Genomic DNA, 17285 nt, shown 5'->3' on the forward strand with positions numbered 1-17285 from the left:
GAACATGATTCGGGGAAAAGAAGGCCTGGTTGAAATTAAACCTGCGGGAGACAATTTATTCATTTTGCAATTTTCATCGAAACAAAATCGAGACAGAGTATTGGAGTCAGGACCACGGCACATACAAAATAAACCAATTATTGTAAGGAGGTGGGAGCCTGACATGAAATCGTTGGATTTCAAGATGAATTAAATGCCAATTTGTGTACAACTGGGAAATATTCCGTTGGAATTGTTCTCCAAGAAGGGATTGAGCTACATTGTCAGTGCTCTAGGCAATCCCTTATACTTGGACAGAATTAGGCAAAGCAAGAAAGGCTGGCTTATGCCAAAATATGAGTGGAAGTTGATGTGAATATGGATATTCCTCGTTTTATTGATGTAATGCTTCGTAATGGTACTATCACTTCTATTTCTGTAACGGTTCCATGGATGCCACCAAAGTGCCAGCATTGTAAGGTGTATGGTCACAGCGAGAAGACATGCCCGCATAAGGCCTTGGTTGTAGAAACAAAAGTGTGGCTACCAAAGCGGAAGAATGATGGGAAAACATCGAATAACTCTGAAGTGGAAGTCAAAAAGAAGGTGGGAGACGAGATTTCTCCTAAGAGGGTTCGGAGAGGAGTTGTATCTACTAGGGAGTTGAAGCTGGCGGTAACATCTGGATCGACAAACAGATTTGAAGTATTGGATAAGGTTGATGAGGTTAAGGCCAATGCTGAGACGAATCAGAATGATACTGCCAGGCCAGAGTTGCATGAGACAATGTTAGAAGAGGTTGTAGTCAACTCACCAAGGAGGACTCGAGCAGCTTCAGCGGGGGTTGCGGAGTTAATGAAGCAATTGAAGAATAAAAAGAGAGGTCCCATTGATAAAGGAAAAAAAAAAAGCAAGTGAAGGTGGATCATCCTACATCAGGAGGTAATTGTTCCTCTTCTCTTTCATTATGAAGTTACTTAGCTGGAATGTTATAGGACTTAATGCTCCTCTGAAGCAAAAAGAGTTTATAGTTAGGATTAGAACATTACAGGTAGATATTTCTTGTTTGTTGGAAACGAGAGTAAAACAGAATAATATGAATCAAGTATTGAGTAATCATTTTGCTACTTGGTCGGTATTCCATAATTATTCAACAGCCTATAATGGGAGGATTTGGTTCCTATGGAAATCAGAGTTGAATGTGGAACTAGTTGCTGATAAGGATCAGAGTATTACATGTGGTGTACAGTATGGTACTCAGAACGTTTATGTGACTACCATTTATGGGTGTGATAGTGAGAAAGACAGGAGGAGGCTTTGGACGCATCTGCTCACACTCCATAATAGGATTGCTGATGGTGTATGGATTCTAGCTGGAGACTTCAATATTGTGGCCCACCCTTCAGAGAGCTCGGATTTTAATGGTTCCCAGGTTGCGAGCTTAAGTGTCAGAGAATTCCAAAATTGTATGAAAAAGCTGTGAGTTATACATCATCCGTTCACTGGACCTGTGTTTACTTGGGGTAACCACACACTGTCAAAGAAGCTCGAAAGAGTTCTGATAAATGACAATTGGCTTACGCAAATACCAGATTCTACAGTTGAATTTTTGCCTCCTGAAGTGTCAGATCAGTGTTTAGCTTTGATTAACATGAATGTGCCAAGGCAATCTGTGCCCAAGCCATTCAAGTTTTTAACTTCTGGACAAGGCACATACAGTTTTTGAAGATAGTTGAGGAATCTTGGAGGCTGCCAACCCATGGTTCACCAATGGCTATTTTGCATAAAAAGTTTAAAAGGTTGAAAATTGTTTTAAATGAATTCAACTTCGCACATTTTGGTGGATTAAGTGAGAAGGTAAAAGCTAAGAGGGAAGAGGGAAGAGTTGGCAGCTGCACAAATAGCTGCACTAACTCAACCTGCCAGAGGTGATGCTAGAAGGGAGACAAAGCTTATATCGGAGCTCCATGAATTGTTGAAAGCTGAAAAAAGCTTATTGAGGAAGAAGTCAAGGATACAATGGAGCAAAGAAGAAGACATGAACACGGGGTCTTTTCACAGAATGGTGGCAGCTAAGCAGAAGAAAAGCACAATAAAGGTTTTGTATGACGGTGAGGGAAACAGGCTGGATACATTTTCACAAATTTCAGAGGAAGTTGTAGAGTTTTTTAAGCAATTGTTAGGCACTGTAGATGTAAATGTTGAAGGCTGCTCAAAGGAGATACTTGATGATATTCTACAGGATTTTTTGTCTGACGAATAGCAGAATGCATTATCACAGGATATTACAAGAGAGGAAATAAATAAAGCTATATTTTCTCAGCACAGTGGCAAAGCAGTAGGGCCTGCTGGTTACAATGCTCACTTTATTAAGTTTGCATGGAGCATAGTAGGGGAGGATGTTGCTAGAACCATTGCAAATTTCTTTCAAAATGGAGAATTGCTACTAGCTTTCAACTATACTATTATTGCTTTGGTGCCAAAAAGTCAATCTCATCTCCAACCAGCATAACTGATTTCAGACCCATCTCGTGTTGCTCTGTTATTTACAAGAGCATTACAAGGATATTGGTGAGTAGATTGCAACAGGTGCTGCCAACGCTGGTCAGCAAGAATCGAAGTGCCTTCATCAAAGGGAGGAGCATCACAGATAATGTATTACTGGCACAGGAACTGGTGAGAGGTTATAGCAGAACAATGCTTTCTTCAAGATGCGCATTAAAAATAGATTTAAAGAAAGCTTTTGATTCTTTAAATTGGGATTTGCTGATCATAGTGCTTGAGGCTATGAGGTTTCCATGGAGATTTATCAACTGGGTTAAAAGTTGTATCACCATGCCATTATTCTCATTGTCAATTAATGGAGGATTGGTTGGGTATTTTAAGGGAGCTAGAGGAGTAAGGCAAGAGGACCCTATGTTACCCTCCTTATTTGTTGTAGCAATGAATGTTGTCTTGAGGCTTTTGGATACAGCAGCAGCTCATAGAGTCTTTTCTTATCACCCAAAGTGTAAGAAGATCCAACTGACACGCTTGAGCTTTGCAGATGACCTGCTAATCTTCACAAAATGGAACCTGAAGTCCATACAGAAGGTACTAGAGCTATTTTACTCATTTTCAGACCTCCAGCTGAATTTTACAAAGAGTGAGTTATATTGCACAGGAGTTTCAAGGGACAAGATAGATGAAATACTGGTTGCAGCAAGGTTCAAGCATGGTTCTCTTCCAGTTAGATACCTAGGGGTACCACTGGTTACCCGCAGGCTTAGTGTTGGAGACTGTACGCCACTCGTTCAAAAGATCACAGCGAGAATTCAATGTTGGGCAACAAGACACCTGGCTTATGCTGGTCGGTTACAGTTAATCCAGTCTGTTATCTTCAGTCTCCATAATTACTGGTGTAGGCACTTTATTTTGCCTAAACAGATTCTTAAGAAGATTACTCAGCTTTGCCTAAGGTTCTTCTGGAAAGGGCAAACCAGCATAATAAAGGGGGCTCAAGTCATTTGGCAAGTAATTTGTAGGCCCAAGTCTAAGGGAGGGCTTGAATTAAAAGACATAGAGGTATGGCATCAAGTTTGTGTGCTAAGACGTCTTTGGTCTATATTTACACAGGCTGGCTCTCTATGGATAGCATGGATTCAGAGTTATGTGCTAAAAGGGAGAAGCATATGGGAGATTCCAATCTCCCATAGCTGCAGTTGGGGATTGAAAAAGATGCTTAAGCTTAGAAGTATTGCTTCCAAATTCTTAACACACACAGAGAATGGACTAATATGGAAAGTTCCTAACTACTCTACTGCCAGTGTGTGAGAGGAAATACGGAATAAGCAGTTGAAGGTCACTTTGCACGGACTTATCTGGTGCAAATTACATGTCCCTAAACTCTCTATAATAGCTTGGATGGCCATCCTTATCAGGCTTCCTACTAAGGATAGGCTGATCTCATGGGGGATTCCTATGGATGTGGGATGTGTGTTATGTAAGCAGGAAAACGAGAGCAGGAGTCGCATTTTCTTCAGCTGTACATACTCCAAAGCTGTCTGGAAACAGGTGCTACGGTTATGTAATCTGCAGAGGAAGATAACTAACTGGGAAGAAGAGTTCCAATGGGCAGTATGCAAGCTGAAAGGGAAAGCACTAGTTTCAGTTATATTGAGGTTGGCCCGGGGATCATATATTTACTTGATTTGGGCAGAAAGGAATAGAAGACTTTTTAGATCAGAAGAAAGCACATGCGAGCAGATCTTGGAGCAAGTAAAACAAATAGTAAGACTAAGATTAGTAGGATAAAAAATATAGAATATGACCCAATTAATCAAGTGCTAAGTGAGAAATGGGAGCTAGGTAGAGCAATATTTGTATAAAAATTGAACAGTGTTGTACTGGTTACTCGGTAGCAGCGATTGCTGCTTCTTGGATAATAAATTTATTACTTATAAAAAAAAAAAAGATACAAGACAATGTAGCTTTACAATGTAATTGGTTCCTATCTCCAAAGTGAAAACAAAACGCTCAAAAAGGTTGTATTTAGTACAAGGTTTGGATTGTCTGCCCTACATCATCCATGGAAGGCCTATCTTGTGGATTGCGTGACAGACAATGCCTGGCAATTTCAATCATTCCGACCATGTTTTCATTCACCTTTCCCATTTTCTTATCACATATACTATTCAGTCCTTTCCTTTTCTTCTCTAGCATGTACTCTGCCAGGTTGGTCAATGAAGGTCTCTCCCCAGTAATTAGCTCTAACAGCAGTATTCCAAAGCTGTAAACATCAGACTTCTGTGTAAACATTTTTCGATGATTCTTTAGTTCAGGCGCTACACGGCCAGGATTTCTTTTGATTATCATTTCTGGGGGTACTAGGTAAGGCGTTTCGTAGCTAGAAAGACATGCAGAAAAATCCATTCGGATCAAGATGTTTGAAGACTTAATCACCCCACAAACAAGTGCTTCCCCATCATCAGTTACTCGGCTATGAATTGAGGCAACTGCCTGAGCAGCACAGAATGCTATCTGTTTCCTAATTCCCCAGTTTAATGGAGTGAACTGAATCCCTTCGCTGCCTACATATTTGCAACTGATAGTCAATTAAAACTGTCTCTAACATCATCTAAATATTTGTAGCTATTTCAATAAGCTGCCAATAGTATCTGAGTTTCTTCTTCTCTAATAATTCTAACGCACTTTGTTAACATGTTTAAGAGTTCCAAGTAATAGTTCAACAAATATAACCCAGAAAATGGATTTTAAAATAAGGTTAAGATAAAGGAAGAAATCATAGCTTACCATGTAACAGCTCATCCAAACTCCCCAAGATCAAATAGTCGTACAAAATGAAAGCTTCTCCACCATACCAAAAACTGAAATGTATTGGCAAGAGCCAATCATCCCGGATTCCTCCAAAGAAGTTAATCAACAACTCGAGATTAGCTGCATTCATGATCAACCCTTCTCGAATCTTTCGGATTGTGACAACTGAACCACATTTAAGAACAACCTTAAATAATGTCCCCAAGGTACCTTCACCAAGCCTAGTTTTTGGAATTTGAGCCAGTTCTGGTGGATCATATTTCTTGGCTACTGTTATATCCCCAACTATTACCCTCATAGGAAGAGTCACCTTAACTTCCAGCAATGAAACTGGGGTTGTAGTTGTCACTTTTCCATCACTGGATTTGGGCTTCTTTTTTCTAACTCTGGTGCACATCAAAACAACGAGGGCAATAACTGCAAGTACCATGCTCGTATAAATGAACACGTGGAGATTTTCCAACATCCAGAATAGATTAAAAGCAACCCCCGGTGCCGCTTTGTCAGGAAACCTGATAGACTTTGATTTTCAATGTTTTCTTCATGAAATGTTAAAGAATAGAAGTATTATATTTTTTTCCCTGTTTTCAATTTTGTATTATTTTAGCTTATAAATTTGTAATAGTTCATAGTTTTTTTCACCATTGATCTTGGGATCATCAATCAGCCACACGGGACTTGATTAGATTTAGTTGTAAAAAGATTAAAATCAGGGCAATTCTATATCAAAGAAAGCACCCATCAATCAGAATCGTCCATTTTCTTTATTGATTAATCAAGCTGCTGCTGAATCAAGTGCATTGCAATTATATTTAGTCAAAAACACCTTATAAACTTTGACATTTGTGATTATAACTTTATTATGATCAAAAAGTAAAAACAATAGCAAAACTTTGTAAGTAAAATTTAAAACCGACAATGGGTCGAGAATGTGAATAGGTTTGGTCCGTTTGGCAGGAGAGACAGGAGAATTAAAAGTCTGGCCCAATGACCCCCAGCCCCTAATCAACCGCAAAACGTAAGCGTTTAATTTGCTTATAGTTTGACGGTATTGCCTTCGAACGCACGTTGAGTCACGGTTTCATGGTCCATTTTCGACTGAAAACAGCCGCTACCCCATCCTCAAGTCTCAACTCTGAACAACTTGAATTTCCTGTATCCTTATACAGATCTCACTCAATCTTTTCTCTGTTAAAACTTTAAAATACCAGAAAATCAAAACCAAAGATAACCTTTTTTTTAAGATTCTTTCTTTCTATATACAAACTTTTAATTTGTTCTGCATTTTTTTTTTTTTTGATACGAGAACAAAGAAACGAAATGGAAGATACCAAGAACCCACCACCACAACAAACGGAAGATAAAGAAAAACAGGAATCTCCACAAAAGGAAGAACAAGGAAAAGAAGAAGAACCCTTGAAGGAGGAGCGACGACCAGCTTCAACTACAGCACCAAAGAGTGGAGGAGGATGGGGCGGTTGGGGTTTCTCTGCTTTCTCTGTTCTCTCAGATCTTCAAAAGGCTGCCACTGTTGCCGCTGAGGAGATTTCTCGCAATGTATGCTTCATTTTATCTCTTAATATTTGTTTATGTATGTAATCAATTTATAGGATTTGTTTTTTTTTTCTTGTATTGCTTTTCGTATTCCAATTAAAGATTGTTTCTTTTATTATGTTTGGGCATGTGGGTTTGAGTCAATTCAGATCTCGGATTGAAATTTGTTGTTTTGGGGTTTTTTTGGAATAACCATTTTGAAGAAAGAGTCATTTTGTTGTTGAATTTAGTAGGTTTCTTAATACTGTGGAAGCCGTATTCACTATGGGTTTAGTTAGTAGAGAATTTTGGTTTGGTTGAATTAAACCTCTGTCTTTGATATGTGAAGCATTGGAAGTGTAGGAAGGAAAAAATGAAGCTCACTGTTCAAAGACCTAATCTTGTGTGAAAATTCACAATCTAGGTGTTGCGTTTGTATATTCTGAAGGTTGACACTACATCTAAAAAAATTAACTCCATTAGAATTCCTTACTTGCCCCACCTTTTGTTGAATTCCCATATTGATAAAATGTTTTTGATGTACAAAACCCAATTTGATTATGCCAAAGAAAATATGTATTATTTATCTATAATGAACTCTTTTTTTAACTTTTCAGGAGCCTTTTGTGATTTGCTTTAAATGCATTTTCTCAAATATGTAGCTCACTGTTCAAGGACCTAGTCAGTTGCCATTATAGTCTTTTATTCATTATGTTTAGACATGCTTGTAGTTTCCTGCCGGTAGTAGAAAATATCACTAAGTTTCCAATAGATACTAGATACTATAAATATTGCTGAAATTATTGTATGCATTCCTTATGAAGAACTCTCTTCACTATTATTGGTGAAAAGATTGTCCATCTCATCATTTGAAAATGAGTCTTGTCAAACTTGCAACTATTCCATATTTTGCTTAAGAAGTCTGAGTTCAATATTTCCTCTTCCTATTTGGTTTAAGGGATCACTTGCATTTAGCTTATCCTATGCTAACTATTACCATTTTATCCTTCGGGAAGCTGGAAATGTTGAAAAGGACAAAGGTATAACAATATTAAGATCAAAATAAGTGTCCCTTTGAGGTCAATAATTTTTATATTTTATCTTTTGACTGTCCTCTTAGCACTTTCAGTTTGTGCCTTATGAGTGTATGTAGTAAGTGATAGGGCATCTTTAAACATTTCAAATGGTTACTTGAAACTTCCTTGTTTCTAGAAGTGAGAATCCTTGTTACGGTATCCGGTGTTGAGAATTATCTTTCAAGGAACATTCTGAATAACATAAAATGATAATTATAAGAATTACATGCAATAGCTACTTATGTAATGATCATAACAGGCAATTTTCTCTTTTGTTAAGCAGTGGTTTCTGGATGCAGGCTTCTGTGGTTGCAGAGAAGGCTGCCAAGAGCATTGCAGATATGCAACTTGCTGAAGACTCAGAATCTTCTAAGGAGGAAGAAGTAGAAGAATCTCCAACTGAAAAGGAAAGTGAAGACGAGAATGACAAGCTACGAAAGTCTGCTCTGGATAAGTTAGAGAAAGCAAGTGATGATTCTTTCCTTGGCCAGGCAAGTCTTTTTTATCCATTTTGATATTATGTGTACTAGTACTTGCTGCATAAATCTGGGATGATGGTAATCCTGCAGGCTTTGCTTTTTTTGTCTGTGTTTGAATCTCTGTGCTTTATTTCTGCAGACACACCAGTGTGCACTGACAGTTGTATCATATCATTATGATGGACCAGAATCAATATTTGGTTTTTTATTTATTATGTCCTACTTTCATTGTTTGCAGGGTTTGATGGTTTTTGACAACTCTATGGAGAATTTGGCTTCTGGTGCATGGCAGGCACTAGGGAGTGCATGGAAAGGGGGTACCAATCTTGTTCAGAAGTATGTTTCATGGCATTTCAATGTATCCTTTTTTTGGCACTTGTTATTAATTGCACCTGGGAGAAGATTGATCGTTCAAGTTTCAAGCTAGGTAGAGTTTGGTTTTTAAATAATTAGTTGATTCCCCGGAGCTAACCAACAAAAATAGAAAATGAATGATTGATGCTTGTTAATTGCAATGCATCTTCAAAAATTTTGGATGCGAATATTTTTAATTTCTAAACCAATGGGTTCTGGGTTCTATCTTCATAGAATATTTGCTTGTATGTTGGATCTTCCCCACTCCTCTGTGGAAGCCGTGACTATGTTCAAGACAATAACCACTAATGTTTTGCATGAGACTTTTAGAAGTTTCCTAGCATTTAGAATATTCAAATGTCGTGCTTATTGTACGGTTTCCCTCTATTTTCTCCTGATGTAGTACCATTCCACAGTTGTTGTCATGGAACTCAAGAAATGGATACTCTTGAAACATTTATGCACTAATAAGTTTTTCTCTCTTTTGTTGTCTAGGCTTGAGCATTCTGCTGCAAACATTGCGGGTTCTATTCAGCATGGAGGTTTACCAGCTGGTTCAGTTGCACCATCATTAATTGAGGTTTGTCATTGTGCAGTCCTTATATCTTGTTTGGTCATGTCATGATCTCTTGTTTGTCATCTTTATTTTGCAGACTGGAAAAGCATTTACAACAAAGGGAATGCAAGTGCTTGAATATGTGGGGAAGGAGACTATGGATTTACTGATCACTGAAACTGGTATAGAAGTTGAAAAGAACCCTAAGGGCTCTGAACAGCCATTTGACGAGGATCACTTATTTGAGGATGTTAGTTTTGATCGATGCTTCTACATATATGGAGGTCCAGAGCAGTTGGAGGTTAACTTCTTATCCTTGAAATTGATATTTGATGATTGGAATGATTATATCTTTCAAGTTGCTGAACTATAATGCTGTCAGGAACTGGAAGCATTGTCCAGCCATTATGCCCTTCTATTTAATCGAAGAAAAGCAAAATTACCATCAGAACAGAAATCTGTGTATGAGGGAAAGCTTAAACAAATCCAGCAAATATTCAGTTTAGATGCTGAAATGGATGGAAATGGTCCTGAGTTGGCCAAAGGAAAGAAAATAGAGACTGGAACTGAGGGCAGTAATGATGAGATGAAAATTTTACATGATTCAAGTGTCAGCAAGGCTGCTGATATGGCTGCTGGGTAATTTGCTGAACACTGTTTCTTTTCATTTACCCTAGCTTAGAAAATTTCCGCACCTAATTATTACTGGCTAATGGCTATATAATGTGGTTCTCTGATTGTCTTCACTACTTACAGGTATCTTCCATTTGGGCTTTTATTCAGGAGCTGATCTAGTTCTAATTAGTAAATTTGAATTTCCTTTAACTGAGTTGATTTTGTTTGTTTCCATATGGTTAGTGGCCTCTGCTTGATAACTACTCCATTTTCATCCTATCAAATTTAAATCTTACACATGCTTCGGAATACAAAAAAATGGATTAGGTTAATGTTGTGAATGGCCCCTAAACTATAGTGAAATATTCGATGTGGTACTTGAACTTTAAAAATCTTTAATATAGTATCTAAACTATGAATCTGTTAACTGATATGGTATTTGGAGGATTATTTGTCTGCCACTTGTCATCATTTGAAGCTAGCCATGTTGGGGATGAGTACTACTTTAGTTAACAGATTCATAGTTCAGGTACCACATTAAAGATTTTTAAAGTTTAGGTATCACATTGAACATTTCACTATAATTTAGGGACCATGGCATGGTTGTAAGTGTGTTGGGTTTCTTGATCCAGTATGAACTCAGAATGGATATACTGTTATTTGTCATCTTTTTTCTTTTTCTGATAAGCATAGTATTATTTGTAATTGATGCTGCTCTGTTAATAATTCCTGTGGAAAAATGAGAGTATATTGAAAACTTGTATTTTGAATCATACAAACACCATAGATTTAAATACAACTAACTGGAGAGTAAACTAAGAAACTAAATATTCCTAAATCTAATCCCTATAATCAAGGAATTGTTTATCCTGATATTCTGTCATTAATTCTAGAGATACAAATTCTCAATTTTAGGGATACAGATATATACAGATTACAATCAGTAGATTACAAAATACAACCACTTGTAACTAAATGTTTTCCCACACTCCCCCTCAAGCTGGTGAATAGGTGTTTTCCATTCCCAGCTTGGAAATAATTTCCTGAAATGTCGCACTGTTGAGGCCTTTAGTCAACACATCTGCAAGTTGACCCTTGGTTGATACATATGGGGTGCAAATCAATCCACTGTCTAGCTTTTCCTTTATGAAGTGCCGGTCTACTTCAATGTGTTTTGTTCTGTCATGTTGCACAGGATTGTGTGCAATGCTTATTGCAGATTTATTATCACAGTAAAGTCTCATTGGTCCATCCCATTTGATCTTCAAGTCTTCTAGAATAATCTTTAACCATAGTAGTTCACAAATTCCTTGAGCCATTGCCCTAAACTCTGCTTCAGCACTTGATCTTACCACCACATTCTGTTTTTTACTCCTCCAAGTTACAAGATTACCACCTAGAAAAGTGCAGTAGCCTGAGGTAGATCTTCTGTCAGTTACTGAACCTGCATAATCAGCATCTGTATATGCCTCTAGTACCAACCCTGAATTTCTTTTAAACAAGATACCTCTCCCAGGATTGGCCTTCAAATAGTGTGGTACACGGTAGACAGCCTGTAGGTGTATTTTTTTAGGGCTATGCATAAATTGACTTATCACACTCACAGATATGCTATGTCAAGTCTAGTATGTGAGAGATAAATAAGTCTTCCAACTAATCTCTGGTACATCTCCCTATCTACAGCAGTATCTTCATTAGCTTCTCCAAGCTTATGATTAGGATCTATAGGGGTACTTGCAGGTTTACATGCGAGCTTCCCAGTTTCCTTCAAAAGATCCATCACATATTTCTGTTGTGAGATAAAAATACCATGACGTGAGTGGGCTACTTCAATTCCTAGGAAGTACTTCAATCTCCCTAGCTCTTTTATCTCGAATTCTCTGGCCAAACACTGTTTTAGAGACTCTCTTTCTTTTTCATCATCTCCAGTTACAATTATATCATCAACATATACTAATAGAATTGTGACCTTACCCGAATCTGAGTGCTTGATAAACAGTGTGATCCCCTTGACTCTGTTTATATTTCATTTCTAGCATCACTTTGGCAAATCTCCCGAACCAGGCCCTAGGAGACTGTTTAAGGCCATATAAAGCCTTTTTTAGCTTGCATACTTTTTGTGCTTCTAGATGACCCCCAAATCCCGGTGGAACTTTCATATATATTTCTTCTTCCAAATCACCATGTAAAAAGGCATTCTTTACATCAAATTGTTGAAGCTGCCAATTGTAATTTGGCGCCAAGGATAATAAAATCCTAACTGTATTCATCTTGGCAACTGGAGCAAAAGTTTCCTGATAATCCACTCCATAAGTTTGAGTGTAGCCCTTAGCCACCAACCTGGCCTTGTATCTTTCAATAGTACCATCTGCCTTATACTTTACAGTGAAAACCCATTTACACCCAACTGGATGTTTTCCTGCAGGCAACTCTACCAGTTCCCATGTCTTATTTTTCTCTAAGGCCTCCATTTCTGTTTTCATCGCCTGCCTCCATTTCTCATTGGATAATGCCTCAGATAATGTAGTTGGAATAGAAATAGTGTCTAGGTTCACAAGAAAATTTTTATGAGATGGTGAAAACTTTTCAAATGACACAAAATTAGAGATTGGGTATAATGGATGTTTAGTACATTCTCTAGTTCCTTTCCTAATGGCAATAGGTAGATCATAATCACTAATTTTAGGAGAGTCATGCTCATTTTGAGAAATAGAATCAGAAACTGTAATTACCTCATTTCCAGAGTTAGGATCAGGTTCTTGGATTTGCACCGGTTCAGGAGCTGGAACTTTCTTTCTTGAGTACACCTGTAATTCTTTCACAGAATCAAGAATAGTATTATCTTTAGTCACAACTTCTGTGTTTGGAATGGGTTCAAATTTAGAATCAGTGTTTGACTTGGACTCTGAAGAAATGGGTTTAGGTTCAAAAGAATTAATGGGTGAAACTGTTTTGGAGGAGGATGACAAGTCAAGCAAAAAGAAGTCTTTATCCTTATCTTCTATAAATGTTGTCTCCCCCTGAAGATAAGGTTGAATAAAAAATGGTTTACTTTCTTCAAAAGTGACATCTGCAGACACATAGAACTTTTTGGTAGGAGGATGATAGCACTTATACCCTTTCTGAGTTGATGAATACCCCACAAAGATACACTTAATTGCTCTCGGATCCAACTTTCCCCTATTATGACTGTGAACATGAACAAATGATGTACAACTGAATATCCTAGGTGTGAGGCTGTTTGTGGTATTAAGGTTGGGATAGAATTGTGAGAGTAGTTCCATAGGAGTTTTAAATCCCAAAACCCTTGAAGGTAACCTATTTATAATGTGTGTAGCAGTGAGAACAGCTTCCCTCCAGTAAGATTTGGGCACATTTGCTTGAAAAAGGAAGGCTCGGGTTGTGGCTAGTAAATGACTGTTTTTTCTCTCTGCCACTCCATTTTGCTGTGGGTATTAACACAAGATGACTCATGGATAATCCCCTCATTTTGGAAATAGGTGGATAGACTCTGGTTGAAATAGTCTTTTGCATTATCAGATCTAAATCTCTTGACTCTCACTCCAAATTGATTTTGGATCATGTTTTGGAAGCTAAAAAACATACTATTCACATCTGATTTGGATTTAAGTAAAAAAACCCAAGAAACCCTGGTACAATCATCTATGAATGACACAAACCATCTTGCCCCAGAAATATTAGGAACTGTAGAGGGACCCCAAATGTCACTATGAATCAAGTAAAAGGGAGTAGAACTTCTTTTGTTACTAATTGGAAAAGATACACGTCTGTGTTTTGCAAGTTCACAAACATCACAATGAAACTCTTCAACGTTTAATCCTTTGAACAAAGAAGGAAACATGTTTTTCAAAGTTCCAAAAAAAGGGTGTCCAAAACGAAAATGATAAAGCCAGATTATGTCTTTATTAGAAGATTGTTCAGAAAGAAATGACAAAGGTAAACTATTCTTGATATTACTTATGTTGTTGGATGTCTCAAGATAGTATAGTCCATCCTTCTCCTTAGCAAGTCCAATCCTTCTCCTTAGCAAGTCCAATCCTCTTCCCCGAACCCTGGTCCTGAAATTCACAGTAAGAGGGATAAAAAGTCACATTGCAGTTCATGTCTCTAGTAAGTCTTTGTATAGATATCAGATTAGTAGACAATCTAGGAACATGAAGAACATTTTTAAGAATGAATGAGGGATTAATTTGAACATCTCCTAATCCTGCCACTGTAGTAAGTGAACCATCTGCAACAGTAATTTTCTTAGTACCAGGACATAGGGTATATGTACTAAACTTTTGTGAAGAATGTGTCATGTGGTCTGTGGCTCCTGAGTCAATGACCCAAGAACTCTTAATGGACTTATCTGAGACATTTAATCCATGAGAATTAGAGACTTTACCTGCACCAGAGTCCTTACCTGAGTGTGCCAAGGAGCATACACCAGTAGCCTTTTCAAGAGTTCCCAATAGGCTTCTCAGTTTCTCAATCTCTTTTTTATCCAACTCTCCTTGTTCCTGAGACTTCTCCTGGTTTAACTCCATTGCAGTCATGTTAGCTTGTCCTTGATTTCTTGGCTGTCCTCCTTTATAACCCCATTCTTTGCTTGAAGTTGAAGGTTTTCCATGTAGTTTCCAGCAACGATCTCTGGTGTGCCTTGGCTTCTTGCAATAGGTGCACCAAAGATTGTCGCGATTTGAAGTTTTAGCCGAATCACCCTTCCCATTCTCACTGACTGGTAATTGTTCTAAGCTTTGGTTCTTCCCACCATTAGAGACCATAGCAGATCCTTCTACATGCACACTGTCAAGCATCACTCCTCTTCTGCTCTCTTCTGCTCTAACCATGGATATCACTTCATTTAAAGAGGGCAGATCCTGTTTTCCCAGAATTTGGACTCTGACTTGATCAAACTCAACATTCAGTCCAGCAAGAAAATCATAGACTCGATCTTTTTCAATAAATTTCTTCAAAGTTGTTGCATCTTCACTGCACTTCATTTCTATGCACCGGTAGTGATCCATCTCTTGCCAAAGAATTTTAAGAAGAATAGCATACTCTGTGACTGACTTATTCCCTTGTTTGAGAGCTGCAGTCTTGATCTTGACCTCATAGACTTGAGCAGCATCTTTAACTTTGGAATAGGTTTGACGAATTGATTCCCAAATGTCTTTGGCCGTGGACAAAAACATACAAGTGTCACTAATAACTGGCATCATAGAATTCCACAGCCATGACATAACCATAGAATCCTCTTCATCCCAAGCCTCAAATTTTGGATCTCCTTTCTCAGGACCAGTGCCAAGAAGATGGCTCAATTTTCCTTTCCCTTTTAGAAAGGTTTGAACCAACTGAGACCACTTCAAGTAGTTCTTTCCATTCAACCTGTATGCAGCTTGGATATTCTGTAATTCCGCTGTGGTTTGGCCAGTTGTTACTTCTCCAAATCGAGTAGTAGCGGCAGATTCTGCTATTTCTGACATGATTACCTTTCTCAGGACTGAAACAAGTATAGGCAATGAAGGCCAAAAAAAGAGGAACAAAATAAAAGTATGATAGACTTAACAGAATTTGGCTATGAAGGCCTAAAAATTCAGCAATGAAGGCTGAGAAATTTTCTTCCCAAGAAGAGTCTAAAGCTCTGATACCATGTGGAAAAATGAGAGTATATTGAAAACTTGTATTTTGAATCATACAAACACCATAGATTTAAATACAACTAACTGGAGAGTAAACTAAGAAACTAAATATTCCTAAATCTAATCCCTATAATCAAGGAATTGTCTATCCTGATATTCTGTCCTTAATTCTAGAGATACAAATTCTCAATTTTAGGGATACAGATATATACAGATTACAATCAGTAGATTACAAAATACAACCACTTGTAACTAAATGTTTTCCCACAATTCCACAACATTTTCAGGTTCACAAATGCATTGGTAGGATTAGCTGTTAATGATGTAATTCAAAGAACTTCTGGAAGGCTGGAGTCGCTGCACTCAGAGGGGGTTCATGTATTGAGATATCTTTGAATTCTTTTTGGCAATTGTTTTTGGATATAATCTTTATTATGTGTACCTTGGTGAATATAAAACGACCATGCATATCTATGCAGAGGCTTTCAGAAATGTGCTGTTTTGCGGTGTCTCAGCTCCTGATGCTTGGTAAATCTGTCATATCTGGTGCTAACAAAGTTCAAGATGAAGATGCTGATGGTGATATGATGAATACTGACTGGCCTGAAGATTCCATTGAGAAGGCTAAACTAATCAGAGTAAAGGCACAATCAATGACTGGATACATGGAAGCTGTATCCAGCAGCTTTATCACAGGTTAGTTTCCTTGAACTCCTTTCTTAACCCTCCCCCCCCCCCCCCCCCCCTGCATATCCCTTTATTCTTTTCTTAGATCAGTTATATATTTGCATTGGTACATGTGAGTACAGATAACCGAGGGTGATTTTCTTTTAAATGTGTTCTTCAGGCATATCTGATGTAGCTGAAACTTATCTGGCGACTATTAAGAGTGCTGATTCAGATTCACATGAAGCACTTCCTCAGGCATCAATCCAGGAGAAAGCTAATTCCTTCTCTGAACATCTCCGTGGTGATCAGACCATTGCAGTGAGCAAAATCCAGGATGGACTCCAATATTTGTCTTATGTAGTCCTTTCGACCTCAATGGCAGCTGCTTGAAAACTCAAATTCTCTACATTTCTTGTTAGTTTGCACGTAAATAGTTGCACTTTAGATGAGTTCAACCCCCAGTCTCACCAAACTTATTATGGTACACCATTGAAACCAAACTCATTTTTAAGCAGGGGGAAAGAAGTTTCTTTTGTGTAGAATTCTGTGTGTTAAACTTGAATGCTAATCTGGAATGTTGAACAGTCTATTTCCACATTAAGGATAAAAAAAAAAACATGAGTTTTCAGAAATTTTCTTGGTCTTGATTCTATGTTTAGCATTTTGGAAAATCGAACTGGAAATAGCAGAAAGATGTATCCTGCGAGACGCCCAAGCTTGTACGCAATACTGAGCCGCACCCTTGAAAAAGTTTTGAAAAATGTCTTTATTTATATATGTTTGTGTTCAATTTTAAACGCATGGAACAATTTTTCAAAGGGCTTTTAAAGTTTGATTATATATATATATATATATATATATATATATATATATGTAGGGTGGTTTAAAGGTTAGAGCTTTGTACTCGCTTATGCCATGATACCCCCCAATTAAACCACCAACCAATTTGTTTTATATAGGAAAATGGTCCAATGTTCAACGTATAGAAAATATAAAAACAAGTTATTGGTTTAATTGAATAAAATTTATTTTTTTCAATGAAAAATTTTTGAATTTGACTCTT

The 17285-nt window shown here is 37.7% G+C and overlaps 4 protein-coding genes across 5 annotated transcripts; 2 read left to right on the forward strand and 2 right to left on the reverse strand.

The window, feature by feature from the left end:
- Window positions 1-357: 357 nt before the first annotated feature.
- Window positions 358-3792, forward strand: LOC111308033 (uncharacterized). Its single transcript, XM_089751463.1, has 7 exons — window positions 358-862; window positions 975-1445; window positions 1572-1697; window positions 1851-2173; window positions 2261-2455; window positions 2533-2662; window positions 2756-3792. The coding sequence occupies exons 1-7, from the start codon at window positions 358-360 to the stop codon at window positions 3790-3792; spliced, it is 2787 nt and encodes a 928-aa protein (XP_089607589.1).
- A 717-nt stretch (window positions 3793-4509) lies between these two features.
- Window positions 4510-6334, reverse strand: LOC111308908 (putative inactive receptor kinase At2g26730). Its single transcript, XM_022907594.2, has 2 exons — window positions 5272-6334; window positions 4510-5048 (listed from the first exon to the last, which is right to left on the reverse strand). The coding sequence occupies exons 1-2, from the start codon at window positions 5759-5761 to the stop codon at window positions 4510-4512; spliced, it is 1029 nt and encodes a 342-aa protein (XP_022763329.2). The 5' UTR covers window positions 5762-6334.
- Window positions 6335-6360: 26 nt separating this feature from the next.
- LOC111308906 (BAT2 domain protein) lies at window positions 6361-16854 on the forward strand. 2 transcript variants are annotated; one of them, XM_022907591.2, is made up of 10 exons: window positions 6361-6450; window positions 6602-6852; window positions 8204-8395; window positions 8622-8719; window positions 9233-9317; window positions 9391-9594; window positions 9676-9932; window positions 15841-15931; window positions 16033-16249; window positions 16401-16854. In XM_022907591.2, exons 2-10 carry the CDS (start codon window positions 6616-6618, stop codon window positions 16610-16612), a joined length of 1593 nt encoding a protein of 530 aa, XP_022763326.2. In that variant the 5' UTR covers window positions 6361-6450; window positions 6602-6615; the 3' UTR covers window positions 16613-16854. The 2 variants fall into 2 exon arrangements, with proteins under 2 accessions (XP_022763326.2, XP_022763327.2); XM_022907592.2 differs by having other exon boundaries at window positions 6609-6852.
- LOC149519895 (uncharacterized) lies at window positions 13931-15331 on the reverse strand. Its single transcript, XM_089757364.1, has one exon. It carries the CDS (start codon window positions 15158-15160, stop codon window positions 13931-13933), a length of 1230 nt encoding a protein of 409 aa, XP_089613490.1. The 5' UTR covers window positions 15161-15331.
- Window positions 16855-17285: the final 431 nt, after the last annotated feature.

This window comes from Durio zibethinus, chromosome 2 (assembly GCF_047325235.1).
Source record: "Durio zibethinus cultivar Kanyao isolate XHJ-2024 chromosome 2, ASM4732523v1, whole genome shotgun sequence".
Taxonomy (NCBI): Eukaryota; Viridiplantae; Streptophyta; class Magnoliopsida; order Malvales; family Malvaceae; genus Durio; species Durio zibethinus.